General features: G+C 43.2%; 1 protein-coding gene across 3 annotated transcripts in view; it reads left to right on the forward strand.

Annotated features, from left to right (window-relative positions):
- The window catches only part of LOC112107632 (leucine-rich repeat flightless-interacting protein 2), a 185,254-nt gene that overhangs the window by 83,945 nt on the left and 80,980 nt on the right, over window positions 1-20,329 (forward strand). For all 3 annotated transcript variants that reach the window (XM_026654004.2, XM_026654005.2, XM_026654006.2), the window contains exon 2: window positions 7,072-7,158. In XM_026654004.2, coding sequence (XP_026509789.1) covers window positions 7,072-7,158 — 87 coding nt within the window. The remainder of the gene's footprint in view (window positions 1-7,071; window positions 7,159-20,329) is intronic.

The following is a 20,329-nucleotide window of genomic DNA, read 5'->3' on the forward strand; positions in this document are numbered from 1 at the left end:
TGTTACGAACTCGCCAACATGCCTGCTCCTCAGATCAGGGCTCACTCCACTAGAGCCCAGGCGTCCTCGACGGCCTTCTTGGCACAGGTCCCGCTCCAGGAGCTCTGCAAGGCAGCCACCTGGTCGTCAGTGCATACCTTCACAGCCCACTACGCGGTCCACCATCAGACCAGAGATGACGCAGTGGTCGGCAGGGCGGTGCTGCAATCAGTTATTCCTTGACTCCTACCCTCCTCCAATGGTAAGCTTGCGAGTCACCTAATGTGGAATGGACGTGAACAAGCACTTGAAGAAGAAAAGACGGTTACTTACCTTCTGTAACTGTTGTTCTTCGAGATGTGTTCACGTCCATTCCACTTCCCACCCTCCTTCCCCTCTGTCGGAGTCACCGGCAAGAAGGAACTGAGGGAGGGTCGGGCCGGCAGGGGTATATATACACAAGGGCGGGGCGCCGCTCTGGCGGGAGGGGAGACCCTGCGGGCCCGACGGGAGCCGCTGAGGGAAAAAGTTTCCGACGATTCGTGCACGCGGCGCGCGTACACCTAATGTGGAATGGACGTGAACAACACATCTCGAAGAACAACAGTTACAGAAGGTAAGTAACCGTCTTTTATCAGAGTAGCAGCCGTGTTAGTCTGTATCCGCAAAAAGAACAGGAGTACTTGTGGCACCTTAGAGACTAACAAATTTATTAGAGCATAAGCTTTCGTGGGCTACAGCCCACTTCTTTGGATGTAGGCTGTAGCCCACAAAAACTTATGCTCTGATAAATTTGTTAGTCTCTAAGGTGCCACAAGTACTCCTGTTCTTTTTGCTAATATCAGTTAGAATTTCATACTATACAAATCTTCCATTGTTGTATGCAGTGATGTTGTAACTGGGTCGGTCCCAGAGTAATTTAGAGCAGGTCTACATTTAAAACGCTGTAGCGGTGGAGCTACGGTGCTTCAGGGAAGATGCTACTATGCCGATGGGAGCGCTTCTCCCGTCGGTGTAGTTAATCCACCTCCGCAAGAGGCAATAGCTATGTTGATGGGAAAAGCCTTCCTGTCAGCATAGAATCATAGAAGATTAGGATTGGAAGAGACCTCCGGAGGTCATTTAGTCCAACCCTCTGCTCAAAGGAGGTCCAACCCCAACTAAATTATCCCAGCCAGGGCTTTATCAAGGTGGGCCTTAAAAACTTCTAAGGATGGAGATTCCACCACATCCCTAGGTAACCCATTCCAGTGCTTCACCACCCTCCTAGTGAAAAAGTTTTTCCCTAATATCCAACCTAGACCTCCCCCACTGCAACTTGAGACCATTGCTGCTTGTTCTGTCATCTGCCACCACTGAGAACAGCCTAACTCCATCCTCTTTGGAACCCCCCTTCAGGTAGTTGAAGGCTGCTATCAAATCCCCCCTCACTCTTCTCTTCTGCAGACTAAATAACCCCAGTTCCCTGAGCCTCTTCACGTAAGTCATGTGCCCCAGCCCCCTAATCATTTTTGTTGCCCTCTGCTGGACTCTCTCCAATTTGTCCACATCCCTTTTGTAGTGGGGGGACCAAAACTGGATGCAATACTCCAGATGTGGCCTCACCAGTGCCGAATAGAGGGGAATAATCACTTCCCTTGATCTGCTGGCAATGCTCCTACTAATGCAGCCCAATATGTCTTTAGCCTTCTTGCCAACAAGGGCACACTGTTGGCTCATATCCAGCTTCTTGTCCACTGCAATCCCCAGGTCCTTTTCTGCAGAACTGCTGCTTAGCCAGTTGGTCCCCAGCCTGTAGCAGTGCATGGGATTCTTCCTTCCTAAGTGCAGGACTCTGCACTTGTCCTTGTTGAATCTCATCAGATTTCTTTTGGCCCATCCTCCAATTTGTCTAGTCCACTCTGGACCCTATCCCTACCCTCCAGTATATCCCTATCTCTCCCCCCCAGCTTAGTGTCATCCACGAACTTGCTGAGGATGCAATCCATCCCATCATCCAGACCATTAATGAAGATGTCGAATAAAGCCGACCCCAGGACTGATTCCTGGGGCACTCTGCTTGATGCCGGCTGCCAAATAGACATCGAGCCATTGATCGCTATGCGTTGATCCCGATCTAGCCAGCTTTCTATTCACCTTATAGTCCATTCATCCAATCCATAGTTTTTTAACTTGCTGGCAAGAATACTGTGGGAGACCATATCAAAAGCTTCGCTAAAGTCAAGGTGTATCATGTCCACCACTTTCCCCATATCCACAGAACCAGTTATCTGAAGGTAATCAGATTGGTCAGGCATGACTTGCCCTTGGTGAATCCATGTTGACTGTTCCTGATCACCTTCCTCTCCTCCAAGTGCTTCAAAATGGATTCCTTGAGGACCTGCTCCATGATTTTTCTGGGGACTGAGGTGAGGCTGTAGTTCCCCAGTTTCTCCTTCCCTTTTTTTAAAGATGGGCAGTATATTTGCCTTTTTCCAGTCGTCCGGGACGTCCCCCGATCACCACGAGTTTTCAAAGATAATGGCCAATGGCTCTGCAATCACATCAGCCAACTCCCTCAGCACCCTCGGATGCATTGCATCCGGCCTCATAAACTTGTGCATGTCCAGCTTTTCTAAATAGTCCTTAATCTGTTCTTTCACCACTGAGGGCTGCTCACCTCCTCCTCATACTGTGCTGTCCAGTGCAGCAGTCTGGGAGCTGACCTTGTCTGTGAAGACCGAGGAGAAAAAAAAGCATTGAGTACTTCAGCTTTTTCCACATCATCTGTCACTAGGTTGCCTCCCCCATTCAGGAAGGTCAGGGAAAGTGTGGGACCCTTATTCTTGTTGCTAACATATCTGTAGATACCCTTCTTGTTATCCTTCACATCGCTTGCTAGCCGCAACTCCAGTTGTGCTTTGGCCTTCCTGATTTATTTTTATACTCCTCCCTAGTGATCTGTCCAAGTTTCCACTTCTTGTAAGGTTCCTTTTTGTGTTTAAGCTCGTCAAAGATTTCTCTGTTAAGCCAAGCTGGTGCCCTGCCATATTTGCTATTCTTTCTGCACATCGGGATGGTTTGTTCCTGCGCCCTCAATAAGGCTTCTTTAAAATACAGCCAGCTCTCCTGGATTCCTTTCCCCCTCATATTAGCCACCATATAACATAGTGCTGTAGATGGACACAGACAGCTATAACATAGTGCTGTCTACAGCAGAGGTTAGGTCAGTATAACAGTATCGCTCAGGAGTGTGGACTTTTCACACCCCTGAGTGACATAATTATACCAATGTAAGTTTATAGTGTAGACCTGGCCAGAGACACAAGGTGAGTGAGGTAATATCTTTTATTGCACCAACTTCAGTTGGTGAGAGAGACAAGATGGTCCAATAAAAGATATTACCTCACCAACCGTGTGTCTCGAATACAATACATTAGTCTTTAAAATTATTTATTGATTGAAGCCAATGCTTTCCTGGAAAGATTTTTAAAATCAATACACCTCTACCCTGATATAACGCTGTCCTCGGGAGCCAAAAAATCTTACCGTGTTATAGGTGAAACCGCGTTATATCGAACTTGCTTTGATCCACCGGAGCGCGCAGCCCCGCCCCCCCGCTTTCGTGTTATATCGGGTCGTGTTATATCGAGGTAGAGGTGTATTTTTAAGATATGCAGCTGGTTTACCTGGCAGCCAAAGACTAAAATGTCAAGTGATAAAAATACTGATTTAAAAATCTTTCCAGGAAAGCATTGGCTTCAATCAGTAATTTTAATCACTTGACATTTTAGTCTCTGGCTGCCAGGTAAAGCAGCTGTATATACTCTATACCAAATCCATACTTATCCCAATGGCTGAGGGGGTGGGGGAGACATTCCCTTTAAAGAAAGTCCCCTAACAAGCTATTCTGAGTGGTGCAGGTTATGACCAGTTCCCCGGGAGACTGAATTTCTCTCTTTCCTCTGTTTCAGAGTCCCAAGGGCACGTTAATAAATGTAGGCAATATATTTTAAATAAATTAATGCATATTGGATAGAGCAAAGCACCACTAGCTACAGTATAATACTGTAACTTAACAAATTGCATTGCTGATAATCAGACGTTCACCAGAGTGGGTACTTCTTGACAAACTTTGGCAACTGCAGCAGAGTTGTGAAACTAGAATTGTCAGTTTTTTTTCCTGTGGTTCAGTGTTGCTTATAAGAAGGCTTTACCGTTTGCATCTCAGTGTGAATTCTCCCTCTCCTCTACATAGATCAAACCAGAAGCAATGCTAGAAAGTTAACAAGAAACACAAACATTCTAAATACAGTGCCCTGGAAAGTCAGAGTTTTAAGGACGCACTTTTCCACTCTTTCCAGAGTTCTGTATATACAGTGAAACCTTACTACCTTGACTGGGCAGGTAATTGCGAAAGGTAATTGTCAAAGTACTCGATACCCATGAGTCATTTAACAGTCACTAGTGCTGAATATTGCAGAATGATCTAATTTTCTAAATATAACCTAGCATTACAATCTCCACCTGGGTGGGACATAAAATAACAGATGTCCTGCAACACCTTTAAGCATTTTAACATTTGTAAATTTATAGTCAGTGAAATAAAATTGACTAATGTAGGGGCAGTACAGTGTATTTGTGATCAAATATATTTTAATGCTGCTTCAAGGGCTGAAGGGTAAAAAAGGCATCTCCAAAGAGCATACGGATTATGCATATTACCTGTTCCAAAGCATCTATGCCCTTTGAAATGTATGCAGTGAGTATCTTAGAGGTCTCTGCTCAACCACTGAAGTTAATAGATCTAAACTGTTTAGAACTGGGACTATGACTCATGTTTGAACAGTACCAGGCCCATGTTGTTAGACTGCAGGTTCTAGGGGCATGCATATTATGTATGTCGAGTGCTGAGCGCCATACATAACCTTAACATTCTGGGACTACAAAGGTCTGAGACACTTTTGGAGACAGCTTAAGTGACTTGCTGTACATACAGTTTTTCAACAGGTATATTTGCACTTTATTCTTCCATGGCAAAGCTAGACGTTATCTTAGAACTCAAATACCTTAATTAAAAAAGGACAGTAATCTTCCATGAGAGAAATATCTAATTTGCCTTTCGTGGTGTGTGTGTGTGTGTGTGTGTGTGTGGCGGGAGGTGTGGGGTGGGGAAAAAAGGGACATTAAAACCAATTACTGCTCCTAAGAAAAGTTAATATTTACAGTAGTGATATGAAGTAAGGTGGCTGTATTGTGAAGAAATAAAGATACCAACTCTATTCAGTTAAATGTACCGAACTCAAGTTTCAATTCCCACTATGTGAGTGATAATGGATGTAATGCTGTGAAATTGAGATGGTTTACTTCCTCAAAAATGGAGGAAAGGAGTTTGCTAATAAGACACATAATAAAAGTCCTTACGCTTGATTGAACTTTTTTCTGTGTATTTCTGTGAAGTTTATGCAGTCTGTTCTAGATTTTACTGACACTTAGGCCTGGTCTACACTGCAGGGGGTGTCGATGTAAGATACGCAACTTCAGCTACGGGAATACCGTAGCTGAAGTCGACATATCTTATTACAACTTACCTCCCGTCCTCACGGCGCGGGAACGACGGCCGCGGCTCTCCCGTCGACTCCGCTACCGCCGCTCGTTCCGGTGGAGTTCCGAAGTCGACGGGGAGCGCGTTTGGGGATCGATATATCGCGTCTTAACGAGACGCGATATATCGATCCCCAATAAATCGATCGCTACCTGCCGATACGGCGGGTAGTCTGGATGTACCCTTAGATGCAATTGCTTGAACTCATTAGCTGGTATGGATCAGTTAAGTGGCTACTTTTGCCAAAAATAATTTCAGTTAGAGGTAAGCTTTGCTTAATTCTCAGGTAATACCTTAATGTGAACCTTTCTTCTTATCGTTTTGTCGGGAGCCTCTTTCTCTTCTATTTTGAATGGTGGGTATACTTCCTAAGGGGGATTGACGCTTCCCTATAGTATAGGAATTCTGGTGAAAGCTGGAATTCTCACTATCAGAGCACTTTACTTGTCCTCACAGCGTCTAGCTGGAGATTCTAGTGGGGTGAAAAGTTGAGGGCAGTTGTGTGTAAATGTGTAGTGACCATGATTTAGAGCATCACTTTCACTTTTTCTACTCTGGGCCAGATTCTAACTAAGGCTGGATGAACCACTCAAATCTTCAGGGAAAAATTCTCAAATCTTAAGGGAAAAATTGAGTGGCGCTTTTGTCCCTTCTGAGGTTTGAAAAGCTAACTGAGCTGATTGTAGACTTTCTTCACTCGACTTTCTCCTTCCAGTTTTTGTCTGGGATTATAAGAATAACAAATGTCACTCTAGAGGGTATTTTGTCATTTCCAAATCTGCTGAAATGAAGTGCTAGAAATCTCACAAGGCCTGTGCTTCACAGATTTCCAGACCGGAGGTTTTGGATATGAATAGAACATTTGGATATTTTAATCTAACCAAGCTGAAGTAAATTTTCTTAGGTTTACCAATGCCCTTCAATAATTTTAGTCTCCATTGTGCAGCATGCACACATGCAGATCATGCTTAGTCAACTGCGGTGCTCATGTATGCACGTGCATACATCAGATTAAGAGAAAACAGATGTATGATGCTTTTTGACAGTGAACATGTTATCTAATTATGGGGATAAAGATAAGTATGACCAGCATAAAATAGTAAATGTATAATATTATGCCTCTCTTTCTTCAGAGCCTGTTACTTAAGTGTTCAAAAATAAACATACAAATTTTGACAGAGCCCAGTTACCATCTTTTGTTAATATAAATGTTTCCTCTATACATATTCATACAAATACAATAGTCTTTTCTTTAAATGACAGCACAGAAAAACTTTTGAATACAAGTGATAACTATAGGTAAAATGTCTGCATGAAGATGTTATCTACCTGTGTAGCATAACATGTTGTTATGGAAGGTAGGGCCATTACATACATCTGTAAGAACTCATTTGCCACTACAAGTAAAGTCTTATTGCGTCATCTCCTTTATTTCATGCTTCAAGTTAGTGCTTCAAGTTAAATTGTCTGGCATCTATTACATTGTTTGATTATACTTCTCTTCACAGGCTGAAGCAAGGCTCGCAGCAAAGCGAGCAGCACGAGCAGAAGCACGAGAGATCCGAATGAAAGAACTTGAGAGGCAGCAGAAGGAGGTACGTGTAAAGTTTTCAGTGGGTGTTTTGATCTTCTCTACCTCCCTCAGATTAGGCTCCAAGGCCCTGGAATTACTAGTGAATCTTCTGTTAGCTGAAATACTAATAGCCCTAGTTGGGCCTCTGATGGTTAAATGGTACTGGGACTAAGATTGTGGATAAAAATGGTCTAAAAATGCAGGGACTGTGCAGCAGCAATGTATCTGGGGATTGGTCCTGCTCTGAGCAGGGGGTTGGACTAGATGACCTCCTGAGGTCCCTTCCAACCCTGATATTCTATGATTCTATGATTTGTTCCTCATGAGCCAGTGTAATTATAACTGGAGCATAAGTGATTGATTTGTAACTAGGGTTGGATATTTTTTGTTTATAATATAAACGTTGTTGCTTTTTCTTGCAATTGGTTAGAAAACCATCTTGTAAGTATAGAGGAGACGCCTCTCTCTATGGTTTATAGCTCTCGCAAAATTAGTACTGATGGGACATTAGTTAATCATCCTTGCAGTAAAGTAAACCAAGCTGTATGACTGTGGTATTGACCTTGTGTGGATTACACCTGTCTTTTTAAGAATGATGATAATCTCAGACTAAGGTCACCATTGGCACAGCTACTGACTGTAGAAAACTGAGCGCATGAAAATGTCACTCTTCCCTCATGATAAATTGTACCTCTTTACTACCAGCCAAGTCTCTCTAACACCTTAGAAGATTGGCCTTTTTTCTACTGCCAGACAAATAAAGTTGTGCATGGGGGTATGTTAAAATAAAATCTGTAGTCTGCAATATGATGGGATAGCTTAATTTTGGTAATTAATTGATCTTTGACTATTAGCGGTAAATATGCCCAATGGCCTGTGATGGGATGTTAGGTGGGGTGGGATCTGAGTTACTACAGAGAATTCTTTCCTGGGTGTCTGGCTGGTGAGTCTTGCCCACATGCTCAGGGTTTAGCTGATCGCCATATTTGGGGTCGGGAAGGAATTTTCCTCCGGGGCAGATTGGCAGAGGCCCTGGGGGTTTTTCGCCTTCCTCTGCAGCTTGGGGCACGGGTCACTTGCTGGAGGATTCTCTGCACCTTGAAGTCTTTAAACCACGATTTGAGGACTTCAGTAGCTCAGACATAGGTTAGGGGTTTGATACAGGAATGGGTGGGTGAGATTCTGTGGCCTGCATTGTGCAGGAGGTCAGACTAGATGATGATAATGGTCCCTTCTGACCTTATAGTCTATTATTCTATGTTAACAATTTTACAGACCTAGGAGACTTGTTCTGCTCGTGTTGAATCTGACAGGTCAAGAGCTGTACTAAATATCAAACTCTCCCTCCCATATTGAGTAATTGAGATCAATATTTGCATCTTGGGGGAATAAAAGCTAGAAGAGGACTGACAGGGCACTATCTGGAACAAACATCTGGATCAGTTACTAGAATTGGCAAGATAGTGCTGTCCAGAGAAGCTTATGCACCCTGTGTTTGCAGTAGGCACGCACATCTAATGAACTAGGCAGATGTTCCTATGGGTGCTGTTATAAGAATTGATTCTTCTAACAAATACAAGCGGATAGGGATGTTAGGGATGAAACAAAGGAAGACTGGGAAATAGCTGCTGGAGAGATATCACTAGCTGAGCAGGATGCTGTTTGAAGAAGTGTCTTTTACTGCTACAGTTGCTTCTTATGATTGAATGGAATGCTCTTTTTGCAGCCTCAGCCAAGCCAAAAGGTTTGCATGGCTGGCAGTGTATTTATATTGTAGAGCCCCCTGCAGTGCCTAAGTCATGAGTAATAGGATTTCCTAAACAACATTAGAAGAATCCATGGTAAACAAATGACGACACTAGTCAGATAGCAAATGCCCATAGACATTAAAGCAGCCGATAATGATATTACCTTCTAATTTCATAGTAATTACAAGGCAGTTGATGACCTCTTCTCTTCTCTGTTAGACTGAAAACAGATACTACCAACAGCAAACTGGTAAATTGCAACTTAGCAGACTTCAAATAGCTATCAAAACATAAACAGCTCTCTCAAGAGGCTTTGCTCCATTTCCTTGTAGCTAATAAATGAAAACCTACTGAAATGAAACTTTTTGGAAAAACTTTATACGGTATATAAAAGTCCTCTAAAAATCTTCCAAAATTGCCACAAGCTTAATCAAACATACACCTACTATATATTTTGTAATTCTCAGTGGGATAAAATGCATAGTAGTATGTATGTTCTGCATGTTTATTTTATATTTTGCATGCTCAGTATTCAGAAAAACCTAATTCCCGGGCCCATGAGAGGACAGAGCTGGAGAGAGTGGCTACAGATGCTGTTTTATATTGACAAGAGTGTATTACAGACATTAGAAGGTCAGAAGGCATTGTTGTAGCATATATTAAACCACCCGCGAGGAGATTTTTTTTATTTTTAGCATTTAAACCTACCTTGGACGAGAACACTTTGTAGCATCAGTAGTCAGAAGGGCATTTAACCTCTTTTATGAAGAGAAAGGAAAAAACTAATCTGTTCCTTAGCTACATGCAGTAAAGCAGTAAAATTCACACAGCTGCCATGCTGAATAACTAAGACTCAATGCACTCATTTTATTTACTGTAGAGGGTTTTGATGGAGGCATTTATAACAGTTAAGGACCAATCAGTTAGTGAATGTGTGTGCACTTTCTCGTGCTTAACGCAATGCACATGCCCTGAGAGATCTGCTTAGGCAGCATGGATCAGTTAAGAAAATATGTACATTGTTAGAGTCCTTATGTTAAAACCTTCCAGATGTTATCACTGCAAGCTAAGTAACTTTTTTTTAGCCTTACAAAAATGACAGTATCACTTTCAGTCACAGTGAGGCAGTGTGGTTTCAATGGGGGACTGGAAATTGGTCCCTCTAGCTCAGGGGCCAACTTTTTGGCCTGGGGACCGCATCGGGTGTCAGAAATTGTATGGAGGGCCGGTTAGGGGAGGCTGTGCCTCCCCAAACAGCCAGGCATGGCCTGGCCCCGCCCCCTATCCGACCTCCCTGCTTCTCACCCCTGACGGCCCCCCCGGACCCCTGCCCCATCCACACCCCCCCACTCCCTGTCCCCTGACCACCCCCGGACCCCTCGCCCCTAACTGCCCCCCGCCGCCCCATCCAACCCCCCCTCCTTCCTGACTGTCCCTCCCGGGACCGCTGCCCCATCCAACCACCCCTTCTCCCTGACTGCGCCCGGACCCCCTGCCCCTAACTGCCCCCCACAGCTCCATCCAACACCCCCCTCCTTCCTGACCGCCCCCAAAACCCCTGCCGCTGACTGCCTCCTGCCACCCCATACAACCCCTCCTCTCCTTCCTGACTGCCCCCCCCGACCTCTGCCCGATCCAACCACCCCTTCTCCCTGACCGCCCCCAGAACCCCTGCCCCCATTCAACTCCCCTGTTCCCCGTCCTCTGACCGCCCCGACCCCTATCCACACCCCCGGCCCCTGACCAACCCCCGAACTCCCCTGCCCTCTATCCAACCCCCTCCCCCGCTCCCTGCCCCCTTACCACGCTGCCTGGAGCACCAGTGGTTGGCGGTGCGGCTGCACCAGGACAGGCAGCTGCACCGCCCGGCTGGAGCCAGCCATGCACCGCGCAGCACAGAGCACCGGGTCAGGCCAGGCTCTGTAGCTGTGCTGCCCCGCCCAGAGCGGGCGCAGTGAGCTGAGGCTGTGGGGAAGGGGGAACAGCAGGGGAGGGGCCAGGGGCTAGCTCCCGGGCCTGGAGCTCAGGGGCCGGGGAGAACGGTCCCGCGGGCCGTAGTTTGCCCACCTCTGCTCTAGCTTCTGTTCCTAATTCATCCAACTAGTGCATAACATTAGTGAAGTCTCTCAACCTTTGCTTCATTGTCCCTACTTGTTAAGTGGGGATATTTGCTTCACAGAGATAAAGCTGAGATCTCTGTGTAACATACTTTAATATCAGTGTAGGAAATTTGCTGTATAAAAGCTTAGTATAAATAATATCTATCTAATCCTTAGTTTGAATTTTATTGCATGCAGAATGAACTATGCATTTTTATTACAAGAGCTGACTATTAAAACATGTGTAACCAGGTTCTTCAGACTACCCATATGTAGAGCCTGGAGCCAAAGGCTGGCTCCAGGTATGTAGTGAAAGCTGATCAGTAAATGGGAGAAATAGATGGTGGAGGGCCAAATTCCAACCTCTCCTTTGGCAGAATTTACTTGCATTCCATGGATACAATTGAGGGCAAAAATTGGTGTATAGTTACAAATTCCTTCTCTTTACCTAGAGGCTAAAAATATCCTTTTTAGTCATTTCTTCCATCCACAGTTTTTTTCTTTTAAAGAAATGTGTGACCCATGATGTATATTGCACCTTACACGGGCATGCTTATTGTTGCTTGTGTGGGTTAAGCTCATTTGGCTGCCTATACAACACTGTTTTATTTTGTAGCTCCTCCTGACGAATCCAGAATTTTCTGAGTGCAGTAATGATAAATTTACCAAGTGACTTTAGTGAAAACTACAAAACAATGGTACAATAATTCCACTAGAAACAATTGTAACTGCACAACAGCCTCCTGAGTAATGTTTGCAGTAGAGTAGAATTAATGTTACGAATTAATTCTTAATTCTGTCTTTTAAAAGCAGACCTGAGTTCAGCTCCTGGTGACCCCTCCAGTGGGGCAATTTAACATTCACAGCTGTGGCAGATAGAACAGAAAAAAGGGCAGAATCTCTCCACTTGGAGTGATGAGGATAGAACAGGGTTTGGCTAATTTGGGGGGTAAAGTGAGTGGGCATGGCATGGCATGGCATGAGACGAGGGAGGGAGGAGAAAGGGGACCAGCATGTTTGGGGGGAGGAGCAAGGTGGTTGTCTCATATGGCAGGAAGCCAGGCACCTTAAGAACAAACAAACAAAAAATCCCTGAAAAATGTAACAGGGCTTCAAGTTGGGTCAAGCTGGACGCAAGAACCAGGGTCTGTGATATGCTGATACGTCAAGAAGATCAGCGGGGCACTAGAAAACCTGGAGGAGGAGGAGTGGCAGGAAGAGGGACTGAAGGTTACATTTGGTAGTGTATAGGATCCCTAAAAAAATAGCAAATGAGTTGCTTTTTGTTGTTTTTGGGAAAAATACAAATTGCTTTGAGCCTTGGGAGAAGCAATTAGTAAAGTTAATCCAAGAGAAATCTCTCTTTTGATAATGAGCAATTGAACAAAGCACTGTCCAGGAAGCTGGGAGCATAGTGGCACCAGAAGAGTTGTATGGATTCTTAGCAGCAGAGAATGGAGATACCCTAGAAGGAATTTACCAATTACAGCTGGTGCCAGCTAGTAATCCAGGTTTAGGGAGTGAAGAGGGGGATAAAGAAAGAAAGCCAGGGAATTGGAGGAGAACATGTCTAGAACATTAAGAATGGAGTGTCCACAAGGACTGAAGAAACAAGAAGTTGACTGGAACTCTGAGAGAAATGCCAGCACAATGGAAAACAGAACCAATATGAACTGGAAATGTAGAGATTGCATAGTCCGTGTCTGAACAGCTCGATAAACCACACATCCGTGCCGTATGGAACACAGACCACAAATTGTTCCTTAAATATAAGGACAATTTAGACATTTGCTTGATTAGCTTTTGAAAGGGAATGCACACATGAAAGGATGGCTAGTGGGAATAAAACAGTGCATCTTAGACATGAACACTGACCATCACAAACCCCAAAATACTAGGCCAGGATGTCTAATTAGCTGAGCACTGGATAAGCCACCAACCAGAGGCAGAGAGAATGGACAAAGTGATGGGGGCAGGACATGACCCAGCTAAATTGCAGTTTTTTGATGTACCAGAGAGCAGCAACGTTTTAACAGGGGAAGGGTGTGTGTGTGTGTGTGTGTGTGTGTGTGTGAAATTACATGTATCACGAGTTTAAAGTATGATCGTTCTATAATCTCTAGAAGTTAGGATCAAATCCATTTGGGGCCCTCTGCTTCTATGATGTATAAAATAAGCTTCCTCTCCTTTGGGGTGAGGAAATCAGAAACTGAACCCGTTAGTACAGTATGTAAGAACATAAGAGCTGCCTAGGTCGGACCATAGTCCATCTTGCCCAGTATCCTGTCTCCTGGAGTGCTCTGTATCAGAGCTTCAGGGGGAGTGTACAGAACAGGGCAGTTATGGAATGATCCGTTCCTGTCTTCCATTCCCAGCTTTGGGTGGTCAGAGGTTTAAGATTGCTATGAGCATGGTGGTGTGACCCTGATCATCTTGGCTAAGAGCCATTGATGGACCTATCCGCAAATAGCTTAGCCAGTTCTTTTTTGAATCCAGTTATACTTTTGGCCACCACAACATCCCAAGGCAGTGAGTTCTACAGGTTGGTTGTGATTGTGTGCAATGTACGATGCTTCTGGTACTAAATTCATTGCACACAGACTTTTATACCTGCCTCTGGAAATTTCCATTACTTGCGTCTGATGAAGTGGGCATTCACCCACGAAAGCTTATGCTCCAATACTTTTGTTAGTCTTAAAGGTGCCACAGGACCCTCTGTTACTTTTAGGTATGTCTTGCTTGTAACCTCATGGACACTTTTACATCCTAGTGGGAAAGGGAGGTACATATCACTGAAAAATGTTTTGGGGATGGCATGATTTGGGAATGGGCCTAGCATATACCTTTTGTTTTTGTTTTTTAAAAAAAACCTCAAATAGATGTCAAGTGGGCGAAGCCTAGGGTTAAAGGTTCCTAAGGTAACACTTTCACCATCCCTTGGCTAGAATCTTTGTATAAACCATTTTGAGTCCTAGGTGGTTGAGAGAGCCCCCGGAGAATACCTTTAAAAGGAAAAACAACCATCTGATCTTGAGGTATTATTTAGGGGAAAATGGACCTATCCTGGAGTGCATGGTCGAAGTAACCCAGGGGCTAGCCATTGTAAGGGATGTGGCAAACCTGTGAGCCATGAAGAGGGCAAAAATAAAATAAGGATCTAGAGGTTATACTCACAAGTTTGTTTAATGTAGAAATATAACACTCTTGTAAATCTTTGTCACTTAGAAAAGAAGAGCAGTATAATCCTGTGAAGTTCCAACCTATCATGTTCTACAGTGTAAACATACTTTTCAAATTCCTATCCCTACACAGTAAAATCTTCTTCCTGTTCTTAATTAAGAGTAAAACAGATTTTGATTATGTACATTAAAACATGTCCTGCAAGTGATTTCTTTCTATTGCAGCATGATAGTTCTCTGTGTATAAGCATAGTTTGACTTCTGTATTTGGGGGGTAGCAATTCCAGTCAGGCCGATGGGGCTGCCTGTGATGGTGGGGGCCTAATTCTGCGCTTGCCCGAGGCTTGCCATTTGAGGGGGGAGCAGTACCCACCCTACTTCCACACCAAACTACACCCCTGGTTCTCTGCTGTAGGTTTATGGTTCCAAGGAGACACCTTTGGAAAGGATTGAATGTAAAGCTGCTCTTATCAAAGAAATCACCCACTACAACACTTCATTGCATCAGTGTTTCAGAATGGTTCATTTTGACTCCAACTTGCATTTTGATCCAGCCACCTAATCTTGGTGAAGTAATGAATTTATTTGTGGCAACTCTTCTCAGGCAGGATTATTGCCCCAGAGACAGAAGAAAAATGATTGTCCTTCAGCAGCATGGGTTACATATGGCTTTTGAAGTTGGAGGGCTTAGGCATTGGGCAGTAACAGTGTTGTGGGGAGTAATAGATTTACATGAATTTCTTTTGCTTTTTGTAATATTTCCCACTTTTTGTTGTATCTTTTTTGGTTCAGAGGAGAGGTAAAGGATCCCCAGTTCTTAGTCTAGGGACCGATATAATTTCATCCCTGGGGCCATGGGAGGTAGATAGAGCCCTCGTCTGCGGCAGATGCCAACATAATTGGTTATATTAACTATTCATAACAGGCAACAATTGTTTTTCACCCTTCCTAACCCCTTTTTAAACTGTCCTTACTCAGCAGGAGCTGAAGCAGTGGTAGAACTAAGGGCTTGTCTACACTTATAGTGCTGCAGCGGCGTCGCTGTAGCGCTCAGTGAAGACACTACCTGCGCCAACAGGAGAGCTTCTTCTGTCAGTGTAGATACTGCACCTCCCTGAGAGGCAGTAGGTATGTCGATGGGAGAAGCCCTCCAGTCGACATCGCACTGTCTATTCCCCTGGAGCGACGTAGTCATACTCACATAAGTTGGTAGTGTAGACCAGGGCTCAGTCTTCTCTCGCACTGTGTTGGCGTCAGTCATACAAACTCTGCCCTTGGTTGTAGCGTTACTGTCAGTCTACCGCCAGGGCACTGTACTCTTATGTTCCTTACTGGGAGAAATGACTGCATATGTTCAGGCTCCTGTTTTTAATCAGTACAACAATAACAATTTCTATAAAGCAGAAGGAATTCCTGAATATACAGCTCAGTTTTTCTGAACAGGGAAGTGCCTAAATCAGAGAGATTACCAAGATGTAACTGAGAGAAGAATGTTTTTCTAAAATTTTTCTCTGGCTGTAGAATACATTAAATTCTTATCTCTTATTTAAGAAATACAATATTCTGCAGCAATGATACAAGACATTAACATTATTGTAAACCGTGCAATTTTGTGAATAATTACTGTAGAAAGCTCAGATGTGTTTTATATAGAGGCACATTCTGGTTTATCCGCTGACAAGACTAAATATGTTTTGCTTTTTTTCTAGGGCATACAACTAGATACCACTGTTTAAATTGATAGTATTGTCTGAAGTGAAAAGAAAATGGTAATCTCATCCCACTCTTTCTAAACCTCAGCAGAAAATCTCTACGTGTCCTGTGACACATCAACAATCCGCTTGCCTTTGACTAACTCTACGACTGCCATTACTGCCAGAGTGAGGGGGTAGTGTAACACAAAATACCTTCATTGCTATCTTTCTATGGCTGCAGGACTTTCTTTTCTCACTTTCACATACAAAGCCAAAGGAGGAGGAAAATATATTTACTAGCTACAGCAAAATATTGATATAAACTTTTCTATAGTGTCCTTTCCTAACTGTTCCTTCAAGATGTATTTTTGTAAATAAATTAAGTTAATGAACGTGAAAGACTTGCAATTGTGATTCATTTCCATTAATCCCCTACTGAGTGGGAATTAAGACACTTTCTTTCCTTGCTTGGATTTAATGTCTGTAGGTCATGTGACCTGCTGACCCAGATCTGACACTGGGTAACTAGGATTCTGTGTGATAGCCATCTAAGGCTGGGAAGGTAACCGGCAGTGAGAGACCTACAAGGAAACAAAACTCCCTCTGGCTTGGCCTGGAGGGCAGGGAAGTTTTGGCTGGAATTTGTTTTCCACTTCTGTATGGGAGAGAGACTGCTGTTCCTGTATGAAGATTGGCCTGTATTCGGTTTTGAGACTGCAAAGCAGCTAAAAACAGGTACTATGATTCACGGCAGGATAGAAAGGGGAAGAAGTGAAGATTATATGTGAACTAATACTGCATCATCCATAGACCTTTCGTCTTGACAATAGTGCTTACCTTTTTTCTGCCCCAGGATCTAGCAATTTGATCATTTTTGTGTAGTAGCAAACATGTACCGTTTACGTTAAGTGGTACATTTATTGTAGATGTTGCAGTAACCAAGCCACTGTGGGCAATAATAAAGTAGATTTCTTTTTCTGTATTGAAATATTGTAAATACTAAAGAGTCCTGACTGCTTACAGATCTATTGATAGAAGAAAAAAAAATCTTTGATTATATAGCTGCAATAGGATATCCCTCTTAGTTTAAAAGTAATGGATAGTTATTGATTATGCTATTTATTATGGTCGACATTTATTCCTTTTGTTTAATCTTTCCCATGAAGGTATTTTCTTACTATATAAATTAATGTTTGGGCTTCCTGCAGAGCGGCCAAAAGGCTCTAAACTCTGATAAACCTACTCTCTATTTTAAGGCTAAATTGGAAGCGGGAGGATTAATCTTAATTTATAAAGCAGTCTCTTTCCACTACTTTATTAGAAATTCAGGAGGGCTTTTTGAAGGATGTATTAGTTAATATTGGTGTGTTGAAGTACGGCTTTCAATATGGAAGACTTTATTCTACTTTATTTTTAGTTGGGACCTAGTCGTTTAGTTATATGATGACTTTCCATGTTGTCAGTGTGGAGTATACCTATTTCTGTCAGACCTGGATGTAACCACCCTAATCCATGCATTTTCACCTCAAGAATGAACTACTGTAACTCCTGCAAGTTAATGTTAGTGGTTAATCAAAAATCCCATTTTTATAAAATGTAGCAGCCCGCTTCTTGATCCAGGCTAGCTGTTGACAGCACATTACATCATTACACTGTGCTCGCCACTCCCGCCCCCCACATTAACCTCTGGGTCCAAATCAAGGCCCTTGGCCTAATCATTAATGCCATTAATAAACTGGGTCCAGACTCTGAGACCACCTCTCTAGCTGCAAAATGCTACACTCATTGAGCACACAAACTTTTCTAATCTAAGTGTGAATATTTTAGGACTCAGAGGCAAAATTTTCTCTGCCCTGTCTCCAAACTGTGGAACATCTGCCAGACACCAGAATGTACCCATTTGTGAATGCTGTCAGAGTCCAGTGCAAACCTCACCTTTTTCTCAGCAGCCCATGCACAGTGAAAGATTCTGAAGAATGAAGATGAGACAGAGAGAGGTACAAGAAAATGAGAATGGTAAAGCAGGGAGAGAGGAAAAACAAGCTAAATAAGACCAATACCTCCTACACCTAACCTGCTTTTTGTGATGCATTTTTGCCAGCTAGATACAGTGAAAGGCAACTGAAAATACGAGAGAAGTGGAAATCTAGAGTTTAATAAGCATTCTTGCTCAGTCTAAATGAGCTGTAGGATATTTTAATTCATTTCCCACCTAGAGGCTCTCCTACTTTCCATATTCCAGATACCTACTAGATATTCGACTTATTGGAGCATTGGTTGTCAAAATATTTGCTAGACTTGCCCATTGGGATCAGATTTAAATTCCATCCTTCACTCACTGAGATTGTAACAAAACCCATATACACATCTATACATTTCTGATGGATTTGCTCCAGACAACTTTGGGCAATGAGCATGTGGACCGAAGCCACTTCCAGTACCTAGAAGGCTGGCTCATTCATGGGGCAAGCCACCATTAATATCCACAGTACCACCATCTCTGGGTTTGGGATACCTGTCTCCTATTGACATAGGTTCTGCTCCATTGTTATCTCTGGGCTCAGTCATCTTAGTCAGATTCGGAAGTGGGGTCTTTTGTGTCCCACAACAGACAGGAAGCTTACCCTCGATCAGAGCCCTGGAGTCCCTGGATGTCCCAACAGTGAGGACAATGCAAGGGACAATGGCCTGTGCAACCAGGAGGCCCTCCACTCCACAAATGGCAATGCTGTTTTATCTGGTCTCAGCAGAGAAGTCTCTCTCCAGAGCAGGCTTCCATTAACCACATTTTGGCACCTCCAACAGTAGTGCCTGACAGTTAGTTCCATTAAAGTACATTTGTGATTGTAATGTTCCACTCTGCAGTGAGCAGTTATGGAGTTAAAAAAACGATTTACTATCAGATTTCTAAAATGATTGGACAGATTATTTCTTCTGGTACAAGAACCCCATGGGATCTCAACCTCGTGCTAACAAAATTAATGGGGCCTTCCTTTGAACTTCTTACGACTTGCCTCCTACTCCACTTCTCTATGAAAATGGTGTTTCTGGTGCAATAACCTCAGCAAAGAGAGTGGGTAAATTAGGAGCCTTGGTTTCAGAACCTCTTTACACGGTTTTTCATAAGGATAACGTTTACCTCCATCATCGCCCAAAATTCTTGACAAAGATAGTTTTCAATTTCTACATTAATCAGGCAATTTATTTACCAACATTTTTCCAGAAGCCTCGTGTATACAGATGAGCAGAAGTTTCATTCATTGGATGTGAGAAGAGCATTGGCCTTCTACTTGGACCGCACCTGACCCTTTACGCAGTTATTTGTTGCAGTTGTGGACAGCATGAAAAGCAAACTGATTTCCATGCTGGACTTCCTTTTGGATTTTCTCTTGCATTTGTTTGTGCTGCTAGTTAGCTAATGTCACGCTACCCCTAAAGTATCAGCTCATTTGACCACAATGCAAGTGGCTTCAGCAGCTTTCCTAGCACAAGTACCTATTCGAGACATTTGCAAAGCAGAATTATGGTCATTAGGGTACACGCTTTTGCTGCTCATTATGCCGTTTCCCATCAGTCCAGGAACAATGCTAGTTTTTGGACATTTGTTCTACAATCACTGTTCAGATAGACTGCAAACCTGCCTCAATGTTGTTCTGCTTGTGTGTCACCTACAGTGGATAAGACGTGCAGTCACTTGAAGAAAAAATGGTTACCTACCTTTTTCATAACTGTTCTTTGAGATGTGTTGCATATGTCCATTCCACAACCTGAACTCCTTCCCTCTCTCTTGGAGTTTATCCAGTAAGAAGAATCTGAAGGAGATTGGGGGTGGCTCTGCTCTTTTATACCAGCATGAAGTGGCGCATGACGATAGCACTCAAGTCACCCCGATGGGTACCACTGAGGGGAAAAAGTTCTCCAACAATGGTGCACAAAGTGCACGCTCAACTACAGTGGAATGGACATGGGCAACACATCTCAAAGAGCATGTGCCCCCTAGTTTCAGAAGTGATGGGATTTATTCAATATCTGTGAATCTCCAAAAAAAAATAGATGTTAGGTAAAATTAATGATTGATTGGCAGTTCTGCTATACTGGAGAATTAAGAGCTTCCTTAATTGACCAGCACTGTAAATTCTCTACATGTACAACAGAATGAATCCATTTTCCATTCCTCCATGGTTCAATGTTTTTCCTACTATGTATCTGTTTAATACAAAAACTGCTTGTTGCTTAGAGGTACTAATACCAATTCAAAAGGAAACTTGTTCCATTCTCTACACTTTTCTGTCTCTTTCAATACAAACACACTATTGTCATTAGTCTAAAAACTAAAGTAAATTCTTAGTCAGTAAACTAACTAGAGAAGAGAGCATGTGGGTAATTTTTTTGGTGTACTATTCAAACTGTTAGTAAGAAATTAGGCAACAGTTTGGTTAGTAGCAGCAGCAGCAGTGCAGTCATTACTGGCTG

The sequence above is a fragment of the Terrapene carolina genome, unplaced genomic scaffold (assembly GCF_002925995.2).
Source record: "Terrapene carolina triunguis isolate 2854851 unplaced genomic scaffold, T_m_triunguis-2.0 Scaffold175, whole genome shotgun sequence".
Lineage (NCBI taxonomy): Eukaryota > Metazoa > Chordata > Testudines > Emydidae > Terrapene > Terrapene triunguis.